Source organism: Pelobates fuscus, chromosome 1, assembly GCF_036172605.1.
Source record: "Pelobates fuscus isolate aPelFus1 chromosome 1, aPelFus1.pri, whole genome shotgun sequence".
In the NCBI taxonomy this organism is placed as follows: Eukaryota; Metazoa; Chordata; class Amphibia; order Anura; family Pelobatidae; genus Pelobates; species Pelobates fuscus.
Window position 1 is genome coordinate 254517655 of NC_086317.1, and position 14523 is coordinate 254532177.

Here is a 14523-nt window from a genome sequence, read left to right on the forward strand (position 1 = left end):
GGCAGGTTACGGAAACTTTAGAGGCAGAGCGAGAGGTAGAGGAGGCCCCGGAGGGAGTAATGGTAATAGAGGGAGTAATGGGAACAGAGGAAGTGTTAGGGAAGACAGGTATATTCCAGCAGCGCAAAGGTCCCGCGATAGAGAAGGTAGGGACTTTGTAGGATTGGCTGACACGGTCATGGAGGACTATTGATACCGACCGGGCTCCATCCCCCTTGGTCGAGCGGAGCCTATGGTCGATGTATCAATAGGGGGAAAAAGGAGTGCGTTCATGATCGACACTGGTGCTGAACATTCAGTGGTGACTAATCTAGTTGCTCCTCCATCTGGAAGGACTATTACTGTGATAGGAGCAACTGGAAGAAGTGCTGAAAAACCGGTTCTTAAAAGTCGACTCTGTACATTGGGAGGCCACGTAGTAAAACATCAATTCCTTTATATGCCTGAATGTCCAGTCCAATTGCTGGGACGTGATATGCTATCTAAGTTACAAGCGCAGATTACGTTCCTACCAAATGGAACAACATCTTTAAAGTTTAATGGACCTTCAGGTATCATGACATTATCCGTACCAAAGGAAGAAGAGTGGCGACTTTATACAGCGTTGACTAGCCAAAACCCTAGGAGTGATGAGACATTATTTAACATACCAGGAGTTTGGGCAGAGAACAACCCACCAGGACTGGCCCGCAATATTCCACCTATAAAAATTGAACTAAAACTTGGGGTTTATCCAGTGAGCCTAAGACAATACCACATCCCGCAGAAGGCTAAGAAGAACATCCAATCCTATCTGGATAAGTTCATACGGTATGGTATCCTAAAATTCTGTACTTCCCCCTGGAACACCCCATTGCTGCCTGTTCAAAAGCCCGGTACAGATGAGTATCGACCTGTGCAGGACTTGAGAGCAGTCAATGATGCGGTTGTTAGTATACATCCAGTTGTACCCAATCCATATAACCTGCTTGCTTTAATTCCGGGCGGGGCTACTTACTTTACAGTCTTAGACCTCAAAGATGCCTTCTTTTGCCTCCGAATTGCCGCAGAAAGTCAATGTATTTTCGCTTTCCAATGGGAGAACGCTGTAACGGGCTCAAAACGCCAAATGACTTGGACAAGACTGCCCCAAGGGTTTAAAAATTCACCTACCCTATTTGGTTCAGCCCTAAGTCAAGATCTATTGGATTTCGAGTCCATCCCAGGAGAGTGTGTATTGTTACAATATGTAGATGACTTGTTGATAGCAGCAGTTACAAAAGAAATCTGTCAGCAAGCAACGCACAATCTACTACACATTCTCTGGAAGGCAGGATACAAGGTGTCTAGAAAGAAGGCTCAGCTGTGTTTGCCAACTGTCAAATATCTGGGATTCCATATCTCTGAAGGTCAAAGAATTATGGGGCCAGAGAGAAAAGAAGCTGTCTGCCAAATACCAATACCCAAGAATAGAAGACAAGTGCGAGAATTCTTGGGGGCAGCAGGCTTCTGTAGGATATGGATTCCCAGCTACGCGATACTGGCAAAACCTCTGTATGCAGCTATCAAAGGTACAGAGCACGACCCCTTCTTATGGACCCAAGAACAGCAAACGGCATTTGAAGATGTGAAGAAGGCTTTGATGAGTGCCCCAGCATTAGGTCTACCTGATCACACACGACCATTCTACTTATATGTACACGAGCAAAGAAGAATGGCTGTGGGAGTATTGACACAGTACTTGGGATCATGGCAAAGACCTGTTGCCTACATGTCTAAGCAATTGGATGCAGTGGCCAGCGGACTTCCACCTTGTCTAAGAGCCGTAGCTGCAGCCGCCCTGCTAGTAGCTGAAGCCGATAAACTCACTCTGGGTCAAGAACTTTATGTACGAGTCCCACATGCAGTACAGACGTTGTTGGATTACAAAGGAAATCATTGGTTTAGTAACAGCCGTATGACCAAGTATCAAGCAATGTTGTGTGAAAACCCAAGAGTGCATTTAGAGACTGTAAACACCTTAAATCCAGCTACCCTTTTGCCACAACCTACTGAAAGTCAACATGATTGTTTGGAAGTAATGGATGAAGTATTCTCAAGTAGACCAGATCTTCGTGATTTTCCCATCCAGAACCCCGATGTTCAATATTATACCGACGGCAGTAGTTATGTGAAAGAAGGGATCCGCTATGCAGGATATGCAGTAACAACAATAGACAAGGTGATAGAAGCTCGGCCACTGGCGAAAGGAACATCAGCACAAAAGGCAGAATTGATAGCACTGACACGAGCGTTACAATTGGCTGAAGGTTTAAGAGTGAACATCTACACGGACTCCAAATATGCGTTTTTAACCACTCATGCCCACGGAGCTTTGTATAAAGAAAGAGGACTACTGAATTCAGAAGGCAAAGAAATCAAATACGCAGCTGAAATCCTACAACTATTGGAAGCAGTGTGGGAGCCGAAAGAAGTCGGTATCATACATTGTCGAGCGCATCTGAGAGGAGATGGTGATGTAACCAAGGGAAATCGGATGGCAGATAGTGCAGCCAAGCGTGCTGCTGAATCAGGAAGACAGGAGTATGTGGGGCATATAGCTGCTCTTATACCAACTCCACTGTCCCAATGGACTCCAGTTTATACAGCTCAAGAAGAGGAGTGGTTAAAGACTGAACCAGGAAAGTATTTGGAGAACAAGTGGTATCAGCTAGAAGATGGAAGAATAGTTATACCAGCATCACTAGCGGTAGAAATTGTCCAAAATTATCATAACGGGACACATTCTGGGAGAGACAGTACTGAAGAATCTCTCAGAAAACATTCATACCAAGATTGTCCAACTTGACTCAGGCCATTGTACGAAGATGTGTAACGTGTGCTAAAAATAATGCAAGACAAGGACCAGTAAAGCCACCAGGAGTCCAGTTTATGGGGGGACTCCCCATGTCCGATCTACAAATAGACTTTACAGTGATGCCTAAATCGGGTGGACATCGTTACCTGCTGGTAATTGTGTGCACCTATTCAGGCTGGGTAGAAGCATGTCCTACTCGTACAGAGAAAGCAGGAGAAGTTGTGAGATTCCTGCTACGAGAAATAATACCCCGATATGGACTACCCTGTTCTATAGGATCGGACAATGGTCCAGCTTTTGTTCATCAGTGCCTACAACAACTGACTCATATGCTTGGTATAAAGTGGAGGCTTCATACAGCATATAGACCCCAGAGTTCTGGTAAGGTAGAGAGAATGAATAGAACTATTAAGAACCAGTTGGCTAAAATGTGTCAGGAAACCCAACTTAAGTGGAACGTTCTCTTACCCATAGCTCTATTGCGAATTCGCAGTACCCCTACCAGAAGGATGGGCCTCTCTCCTTTTGAAATCATGTATGGGCGACCACCTCCCGTACTTGGTAACTTAAGGGGGGATTTGAGTCAGTTGGGAGAAGGAATTACCCGGCAGCAGGTTGTAGAGTTGAGTAAGACTATGGAGGAGGTACAGAAATGGGTACAAGATAGATTACCTGTGAATATTTATCCCCCTGTTCATAGTTATCATCCAGGAGATCAAGTGTGGATTAAAGAGTGGAATAATGTACCGTTAGGGCCCAAGTGGAGAGGTCCTTATGTTGTTCTTTTGTCTACCCCTACAGCGATAAAAGTAGCCGAAGTGACTCCGTGGATACATCACTCCAGGGTTAAACCAGCAGCAGTCGATTCTTGGCAAGTTACAGCAGATCCAGAGAATCCCTGCAAGATCCGGTTAAAACGCACTACTCAGTCGGAGTAACGAGGAATTATTGTGGATTACAAATTTTATTATTTTTGGGATTTGGTGCGTGAGTGAGAAGGCCATAATAAAGCCTGTCCGCCCACCGACGTATAGTTTATAAGCCAGGGAAAGTCTCGAAGGGACTCCTGTGAAGACGAGCAGAACTCCATTCCCTGCAGCCCTTACATCCTGGAAGCTGAGGTGCCTTCGCACGGACGAAGACTGAGGATGACGGCGAAAGATGTGTTTTTGATAGTGTTTATTTATGTGTGTTTTTATATTCAGGAAGGTAGAGGTACCGACACTCCTAGCTGTGAGGTATGCATTAAGACTACGAGAACAGGTAACCATATTTCCCAAACCCTAATTTGGCATTCACAATACGAGTGTTAAGGAGATGTATCGAGATGTAGGTACCTAAATATAGACTATAGTGTGTGCCATTTAGGAGTAGGAGAACCTAAGTGCTTCAGTCCGGAGTATCAACCTCGTACAATTTGGTTGACTCTCAGGAATGGAGATCCTCAGGGGACCCTAATTAATAAGACGGTGTTAGAATCCGTACATTCTTCGGGTGTTCTGCTATTTGATGCGTGTAAGGCGATATCAAGTGGTAGAAAGCCGTGGAATGTATGTGGGGATCTTAGATGGGAGAGGACGTATGGGTCTAATGATAAATATATTTGTCCCAGTAGTAAAAATAAATATGTGAGTCCTAGATGCCCAAATAAAGACTATAACTTTTGCCCATATTGGTCTTGTGTGGGGTGGGCGACTTGGGGACAGACAGTAGACAAAGACATGATAGTGACTAAGTTGCCTACCAGCCCATATTGTAAGTCTATGGAATGTAATCCCATCCATATACTTATAAATAACCCCGATAAGTTCTTAGACAAATATGGCAATTTATTTGGGTTTCAGATATACGGGACGGGTTTAGATCCTGGGACAGTATTGTTTATGGGGATAGAGACTGATACGGTATCCTCCCAAACTCATCAAGTATACCATTCCTTTTATGAAGAGATGAGTATAGATAATAAGATCCCCCATAATGCTAAAAACCTGTTTATTGATTTAGCCGAAAGTATTGCCGGTAGTCTTAATGTTACCAACTGCTATGTGTGTGGAGGTACTAACATGGGAGACCAATGGCCTTGGGAAGCAAAGGAGGTAATGTCCGGTTCTGAGGCAGTTGACCAACTAATATCTACACAAGCCGATTATCATATGAGTGTTAGAGGTAAATCTGAGTGGAGATTAAAGACCTCCATCATAGGTTATGTTTGCATAGCAAGGAAAGGAATAATGTATAACACTTCTGTAGGAGAATTAACTTGTCTAGGGCAAAAAGCTTATGATGATGATACAAAGAATACAACTTGGTGGTCGGCTTCAAATGTCTCAGAACCATCTAACCCGTTTGCTAGATACGCCAATTTAAAGGATGTGTGGTTTGATTTATCCATCACATCTACCTGGAGAGCCCCAGCAAATTTGTACTGGATCTGTGGTAAGAAAGCCTATTCGGAGTTGCCACAGGACTGGGAAGGGGCATGTGTGTTGGGTATGCTCAAACCATCCTTCTTCTTGTTACCTATTGAAACAGGTGAGACTTTAGGTGTTAAAGTGTATGATGTGAATCATAGGAAGAAAAGGGGACCCATAGAGATAGGCGCCTGGGAAGATGATGAATGGCCTCCCCAGCGTATCATAGATTATTATGGGCCAGCCACGTGGGCAGAAGATGGTACCTTTGGTTATAGAACCCCTATTTATATGCTCAACCGTATTATAAGATTACAGGCGGTGGTTGAGATTATCACCAACGAGACATCACAAGCGCTCAATCTTCTAGCGAAGCATAACACCAGGATGAGGACAGCAGTCTACCAAAATAGATTAGCCTTGGATTACCTTTTGGCAGTAGAGGGAGGTGTATGTGGGAAGTTTAACCTGAGCAATTGCTGTCTTCAAATAGATGACGAAGGGCAAGCAATAGCTGAGCTTACTAGCCATATGGTTAAACTAGCGCATGTGCCTACTCAGGTATGGAAAGGGTACAATCCAAGTAGTTGGTTTGGTAGCTGGTATGAGTGGTTTGGAGGGCTTAAGGCAGTGGTAGGTGGAGTCCTACTGATTTTAATGTTGTGTCTACTCCTGCCGTGTCTTATACCCTTAGTAGTTAGGTCTGTGCAAAGCCTGATAGAAAATATAGCAGAGAGGAAGGCTGCTGCACAGATAATGGCGATTTATAAGTATAAGGCTCTAGATCAGGGAGAACCAATGCAGGAAGATGAGTGTTAAAAGATTCACATCATAAGATAAGTCTGGTCTGGTTCAAGGTAACTTGCGGTGTATGCAAACCAAGGTTAAGTGATGCCTCAAGTAATTGTGAAATATCAAGAGGCATCAAAGGGGGGAATGTGGTGGAATCTCGGTAAAAATAAATTTAGTAGGCCGAGATTACCACGTGGCATGTGTACGTGCATATGCTGACGTATCGATCAGTTGGTTGCACGAGGCAAGATACGATCAGTAGTGTACGGAGCATGTGCAAGAATACAGGATGTAGTATTCCCCTCCTCCATTGTGCTGGACAAGCCATGCGGTCAAGCAGGAAGTTAATTCTTATTTGTATTGATTGGTTAAGAGAATGTGCGGGTGGAGCTTAATATGGGAGGAGTTATGTGCCTATATAAGGAGCCTGCACTATTGTCCGGGACTCAGAACTTGTGGTATTTTGGTGACGCTAGTCCCTCTGAGTCCCGATCGGTGATCCAATAAAGAATCTCTTCCTTCCTGAAGAAACCTGTGTCCATCTCTCTGTGCTTCGCTTCCGTCAGTTTCTCCGGTATCAATAGGTCACATACAGCGCAGGCCGGCATAGGGGTACATAGAAAGCAGGCCAGTGATAGGTCACGTACAGTGATAGGGCACATGCAGCGCAGGTCAGTGACAGGACACATGCAGCGCAGGCCAGTGATAGGGCACATGCAGTGCAGGCCAGTGATAGAGCACATGTAGCGCAGGCCAGTGATAGGGCACATGCAGCGCAGGCCAGGCATAGGGTACACATAAAGCAGGCCAGTGACAAGGACACAGACAGCGCAGGCCAGGTCACCACAGAATGTAAGGTGTATAAAAAGGGGTCACTTTATTGGAGTGGATCTCCAGATAGTCAAACAGGCATAAGTGTGTTATATGGGGTTAATGCAAGTACATATAATCTAGTTTGTACCCCAGCATACAGAAACCCTGAGCATGCTGCACATGAAAGGGTTACACAAAGAAAAAAGAAGTGCCAACACAGGTACTGTCATGTAGGGGGGAAGGGGTGTTCCCAGACCGGCAGAAACCTTCTTAGGCAGGTCTCAGACCGCGGTCTAAATTAGGCAGGGAACCCCTCAGTGAGTCCCCCTTTATGTGGCACTCTAACGAGCGGGAGAGGGAGCGTGCGAGTAGTGCTCCCTCCTCCCCTCGGCGGACACACGCGGTCCGCGGAATGATCCGACCGCGATCGGCGGCCACGTGTAGGCACCCTGCGACCGGAGGCAAAGAAAAAATACACCGGGACCGCTGGAGACGTACTCCATGGTCCCTCTGGCTCAGGGGGATCGGAGGAGGCAGCAAACGTCCGGCCTCTCAAAACCCCCGAGCAGCACAAAAACCCCAAGTACAAACAGACAGAGGGGACAGTAAAAGGGATAGAGCCCCCAAAGGGAGAATGTCTTAAGTAGAAAAGTTGGAAAAATATATATATATATATCCCCTAAGAGAAAAAAAAACCAGTCCCCAAGGCAATTAAAGCAATATAGACAAATATAAAACATATAACAATGAAATCCAAAGCCACCAACTAAATTAGCAGGAGGCAGTGGTACTCTGACCTGTTACTGATGCGGAGCAGCAAAGAAAGAGGAAATGGAATGTTGGGAAGGGAGTTATATGGACTCCTTACTGTTTTCTGATTGGTTGTTTACTCTCTGGTGTTTTGCTGCTGTGGAGTTCTAGTAAAGAGAGACTTAACCCCTTCAGGACGGAGTCAATAGTACACGCTCTGATCAAAACAAAACGTAAACAAAAACTGGAATTTGCGCTATATGTCTGTTCACCCGTAGTTCCCCTCTTTCATATTATATGCACCCACACTTATTATATATCATTTTGTTCAGGAGAAACAGGGCTTTCATTTTATATCAAATATTTATATATGAAACATAATTTATTATGAATAAAATTAAAAAAACTGTGAGAAATTTAATTTTTTTTTTTTATTTGTAGTTCCGCCTCACATTTTAGCTGTACATGTCATAATACTGTTAGGTTTTACTGCAACAAAAAGCACATATTTGTAATCAGCGATGTCTCACGAGTACAACAGTACCCCCTATTAACAGGTTTTATGGTGTTTTGGAAAGTTACAGGGTCAAATATAGAACGTTCCATTTTCAAATTGAAATTTGCCAGATTAGTAATTTGTTTTTGTGTGAAAAAAGCAAAAAACTAATATTTGGCCAGTGTTTGTGACTAAGTGGCTACTAAAAATGACTGGGCATACCCCATTTGCAATACCTTGGGTTGTCTACTTTTGCAAATGGTATGCCATCATGGGGGTAATTCTTATTCCTGGGCTACCATACGATCTCAAAGGCAACATAACTAATCTGGCAAATTTCAATGTCAAAAAAATGAAATGCAAGCCTTATATGTGACTCTCTAACTTTCCAAAACACCATAAAACCTGTACATGAGGGGTACTGTTATTCTCGGGAGACTTCACTAAACACAAATATTAGTGTTTTAAAACAGTAAAACATATTACAACAATAATATAGTCCATAAAAGTGCCGTTTGTTTGAAAAAAATGCAAAAAACTTCACTTTTACTTAAAATATCATTGTTTTAATAAAATTTACCAGTTTTAAACACTAATATTTGAGTTCAGCGAAGTCTCCCGAGTAAAACAGTACCCCCTATGTACAGGTTTTATGGTGTCTTGGAGAGTTACAGGGTCAAATATAGTGCTTGCGAATTAAATTTGCTGCACTTTCTCCCTGTGTTGTCAGGCATGTCAATCAAATTTTAATTAATCAAATGACATAATTATGTTAAAAAATGACTTAAATATATACGTAGAATTTTAATATATATGCATTTATAGGTATTTAAATTGTACGTGCATACTAATGTAATCTTTTATGTAATTATATGTATTTATCTCTCTATATATATTTGCGGTTATTTGCATTTTATATATAGATAGATATACATAGAATGTCATTCTAAGTGTATTATGTTACCAATATATATATATTAATAGCAAAATACAGTTAGAATGAAATTACATATGCATATATATTTGTTTCAATATTTTATTTATTTATTTTATTTATTTATTATTGTAATTAGACGTATTTATATATAATATATGTGTATATATCTATTATATATATAATATATATACATATTATATATATGTAACGTCATTCTAAGTGTATTTTAATATTAATATATATACTAATTAACTAACTAACTATTAATATTAAAATACACTTTGTATGACGTTACATATATATAATATGTATATATATAATATATATACATATTATTATATATATATATATATATATATATATATATATAAATACTTTTAATTTCATTTTACACATGTTTAATACATTTTTTTTTTACTCTTCCTACCAGCAGGGGGAATGTCTAATATTTTAGACAGTCCCCCTGCTGGCAGATCCATAGCCAGCTATAGGGGGCCATGTGATCGCTCTTTGAGAGCGATCACATGGCCCCCGGGGGCCTCATTTGCCATGGGGGGGCTGCCTGGGCTGTCAGGCAGCCCCCCAGAAGAGGATCGCGGCGGAGGTAAGTAGCTGCGATCTTCTGGGGGCTTAAGCCGTTACGGCGTTCTATGCTGCCGCAACGGCTTTAAAGCCCTTTAAAGCCGCGACGGCATAGAACGCCGTAACGGCGTTAACGGGTTAAGCAAATATGAAGCCTCCTGTTATGTTATAAAATTGCATTCACAAGTGGCCACTCACACTATTACTGAAGTTTGCAAGCCTTGAATATTTTTCTTTTCAGGATTAGAATTCCAAATCTGCTATCTTTCTTTCTTGAGCACATATATGAATATTTTAAGCTAGTTATCATAAGAATTTGTTATTATTACTATTTTAAACATTATTATAGCATTGTATTCAGGATTCATTCCAACACCTGCGACAATGCACTAAGAAGGGTTTCATTTTTAAATAATACCCCTGTAATTATGGGGCATCTTATCATACAGATCCCCAGGAAACAGGGGATCAGGCATCAAGGAAGTGGAGTTAGCAGACATAACTGGATTCAAAGGGAATTCTGTTTTTTTTGTTTTTTTTTAATAACCGTATTAAATTGAACTTATAAATTGTAGGAGTATTTCAAGATTGTTTTTATAAGCTGACTAGTTATATGTGCTAGAAATCTATCCGACTCTAATTCTTAATGTATTGAGTTAAACTTGAACTTTTTTAGAACTATAAAAAAAAAACATTGACAATTTCAATACAGGAACATAACCCTTGGACTGTTTATCTTGTCCATCATCCTGAGCATTTTTATATTGTGGTTGCTGGATTCAAAGTACTTTACATTAATGAGAGCAACAGACAAAGGTTGAACTTTAAAGCAGTACAGTCAGAGAATAAGACACAAGATTTATATATCGGTTTGTATTTAAGAGGTAATCACACCCTGAAATTAGTCATCTAATTTCTGCATGCATATACCTGAATGTTTGTATGAACCTGTGTTGCTTAATAAAAAGAAATAAAAAGGCTTATAATTTGGCTTTCCCAACAGCCAACAGAGTAAAAAAAAAAAAAAGAGCCTTAATAACTTTTTTTTCTAAAAATGGCCTTGATTTTATAAGCTTTCCAAATGAGTTAAATACTGTTTGAAATTATTTGTTTACAGATATCACCATTAAAAACTACCGGTATGTAGATTTTTGTAGATAAATCATTTGGAAAGTTGTTCCAACTGTATTGAGTCATTTGGAACTGTATTAAATCCAACTGTACTGAATCATTCATTTTATTAAATCAATGCCAAATTTAGTTTAATTAAGACAAGCAATTTTAAAGTCTGGTGTAACAAAACAAGTTGAGAGAGCTATTCCCTGCTGTGCACTTTCACCTTACAGATTTTGCTTTTAGCCTAAAAATGGTTAACTTTTGTTAATGATCACAATCAAATGATTTATCTACATTCCAATAGAATTTGGTGGTGACTTTTTTTAGATTAAAAAAAAAAGCAAAAACTTTTCAAATGATCCAAGAGATTGTGATGATTTAAAAAAACGTATTCAAAAATATTAACCCCTTAACCCCTTAAGGACCAAACTTCTGGAATAAAAAGGGAATCATAACATGTCACACATAAGGGGTTAAGGACACATGACATGTGTGACATGTCATGATTCCCTTTTATTCCAGAAGTTTGGTCCTTAAGGGGTTAATCGAGGCCAATGTTATATGTCTTTCTCCTTCTCAGGATGCTGCCCTTGGTAGACCATCTCCTGAAACTTTTGCATTTGGAAAATACACCATTCCGGGTCTATGCAGTCACAGCCCTGCTCTTCCTTTTCCTCCTCTTTATCAGTCGCACAATACTAAAGGTGGTGAGCTTCTTCTATGCTTACAGCGTCAATGTATGGAGGCTCCGCTGTTTCCCAGAGCCCCCAAGACGTAGCTGGCTTTTTGGACATTTGGGAATGGTAAGTGCATTTTTACCATGCAAAATTACCCAGTGAAATGTAATTTACTCATTAAGCAGTGAGCATTATCATTTATTTAGATAGTGCTGACAAAATACACAGTGCAGGATACATCAAGTTTAGTGCATAAAAGAGCATGACAGTCAGAAGAAGACTGATACGGTAGGCCTAATTAGGTAAGGTAAGTAGAGAGTTTATAAACTCAGCTAGTTTGCCCTCATTTGTTCACCAATGCCCTGTGAGACTGAGATATAGGTAACGAGTCATGTTTACTCTGCCAGTCTTTTTTAAGTGTATCAATAAAGGACATAACATGACCCCTTGTGATTCGTTTTGAGGTTTGTCAAGATCTTAAATTGTCATCTATGTATTTGACCCATCCCATTTAAAGCATAGCTGCAAACGAGTCATTATCTGCCAACAATGTGGAAACCTTCTAATGTTAGTGTGAGTATTACTGAGGTGAGATCAGAGATCACAATGCTATATTTATAGTCCTGGATTTGGCCTTAAAGAGTATAGATCGTGTATTTTGAACCCACTTTATTACAATTGTTTATTACAATTACAAAAATCCCAGTTTGAAGCTCTTTCTAATTTTGCACCAAATGAACTAATAATTCCTTCTCGATCCCAGAATGGCAGTCAGATCTCTCCTTGGACCAAGAACCTGTTAATCAACATATTAAATATTATAATTATGAATATTATGCTTTTGCAAGCATTCATCTAGGCACGGTTTAAACATCTGTACAGACTCCACCTATTCAGGCAGAGAATACCACATTCTTATTGTTCTTGCTGTGAAGAACCCTTAACTTTGCTCAACACAAAATCTGCTTTCTTCCTGTCTAAATTGGTGACATTGTGTCCTATTTATAGTCCTGTTTATGAATGCATTTCCAGACAATGGTTTGTATGGGCCCCAAGTTTATTTGTATAATGAAATATCCCTTCTAAACTAAAAAGGTTTACATTTGTTAGCCTTTCTTCATAACTAAAATGTTCCATTCCACTTATTTTGTAGATTTCCTCTACATTTTTTTCTAGTGCCATATTTATCTTTAGAAAAGGTACCCAACATTGTACGGCATATTCAAAGTGTGATCTTGTCATTGATTTATAAAGACGCAAAATTTAATTTTCATCCCAAGAATTAATGCACCTTTTTTTTATATATATATAAAACAATACCTTACTGCTTTTAGCAACTGACATTGCAGATTGGGGCCTTTCTTTTTTTCTACAACAATTCCCAAATCCTTCTTGTGTGTTATACTTAATTCACTACTGTTTGGGGTGCAAGTTGCTTATGCATTCTCTATCAAGAAAGTGCATAACTTTGCATTTATCTACATTAAAGTTAATCTGCCATTTGCGTCATAATCTATAAAAATCCCTCTGCATCAAAGTAATATCCTGCACACACTGTATTACCTTTCCTAGTTTTGTGCAATCTGCAAACTCTGACACAGAGTCTTCGAGACCAGCATGTGTTCCAGCACTCGGTCTCAATGTTGATAACGTCAGTCTCACAGGCAGTGATCCATCGTATGGAGCAAATAGTCTCCCACAATGTGTGTATGATCTTCTTAGCGACAGTGGAGATTGTGGCAGGAATAGATCAGTCGTCTAACGCATTTCGTGACTTTCAGGATCACTTCCTCAGAGGCTCTCTGAGGGATCCACATGTTACATAGTTACATTATTATTATTATTAATTATTATTATTTTATTATTTATATAGCGCCAACAAATTCCGTAGCGCTGTACAATGGGTGGACTAACAGACACATAATTGAGATCAAACCACTGGACGTACAGGAACAGAGGGGGCTGAGGGCCCTGCTCGATTAGCTTACATGCTAGAGGGAGTGGGGTATAGTGACACAAAGGGTTAAAGTAGGGGAATTAAATAGTTTGTTAGAGAAGGGTATATTGAGTGCTTGGTATGTCATTTTTGACAGTTGCAGGAAAGGAGTCATGGGGTGGGGGATGAGAATTCTGCTGACAGTGTAATTGATACGCTTTAATGAAGAAGTGAGTTTTCAAAGATTTTTTGAAGAAGCAGAGGCTGGGTGAAAGTCGGATTGAGGAGGGAAGGGAGTTCCACAGAAGAGGTGCAGCCCTGGAGAAGTCTTGAAGGCGAGCATCAGAGGTGGGGATCCGGGCAGAGGATAGGCGTAGGTCTTGGGCTGAGCGCAGGTTACATAGTTACATAGCTGAAAAGAGACTTGTGTCCAAGTCCAGCCTTCCTTACATATGTTTTTGCTGTTGATCCAAAAGAAGGCAAAACAACAAGTCTAAAGCAATTTTGCATCAAACTAGGAAACTCCTTCTTCACCCCAAAATAGCAGTCAGATGTCTCTTTGGATCAAGCAGCTATTACCCCACTAATTAGAAATTATATCCCTGTATGTTATGTTTTTGCAAGTATTTATCCAATTGCAGTTTAAACATCTGTATGGACTCGAATAAAACCACCAGAGAATTCCATATCCTTATTGCTCTTAGTGTAAAAAAAACTTTTCTTTGCCTTAGATGAAATCTCCTTTCTTCCAGCCTAAATGCATGACCTTGTGTCCTATGTATAGCCCTGTTTATGAATAGATTTCCAGATGATGGTTTGTACTGGCCCCCAATATAGTTGTATAATGTTATCATATCCCCTCTCAGGCGCCGTTTTTCCAAACTAAAGGGATTTACATTTTTTAACCTTTCTTCATAACTAAAATGTTCCATTCCTTTTATCAATTTTGTAGCTCATCTCTGCACTTTTTCTAGTGCCATGATATATTTCTTTAGAACAGGTGCCCAAAATTGCACAGCATTTTCAAGGTTATATTTCAAAATTATATTTTCATCCCGAGAATTTATGCCCCTATTTATACACGACAAAACCATACTGGCCTTAGCAACTGCAGATTGACATTGCATTGGCTAAAAAGCAGAAATACTGATGATGTAAAGAATGAGCAGATCGGGGG

The 14523-nt window shown here is 40.3% G+C and overlaps 1 protein-coding gene across 1 annotated transcript in view; it reads left to right on the forward strand.

The window, feature by feature from the left end:
- The window catches only part of LOC134612211 (ultra-long-chain fatty acid omega-hydroxylase-like), a 111326-nt gene that overhangs the window by 35690 nt on the left and 61113 nt on the right, over positions 1-14523 (forward strand). Inside the window, exon 3 of the mRNA XM_063456562.1 lies at positions 11314-11536. Within this exon, the coding sequence (XP_063312632.1) occupies positions 11315-11536 (222 nt within the window). The 5' untranslated portion in view covers position 11314. The remainder of the gene's footprint in view (positions 1-11313; positions 11537-14523) is intronic.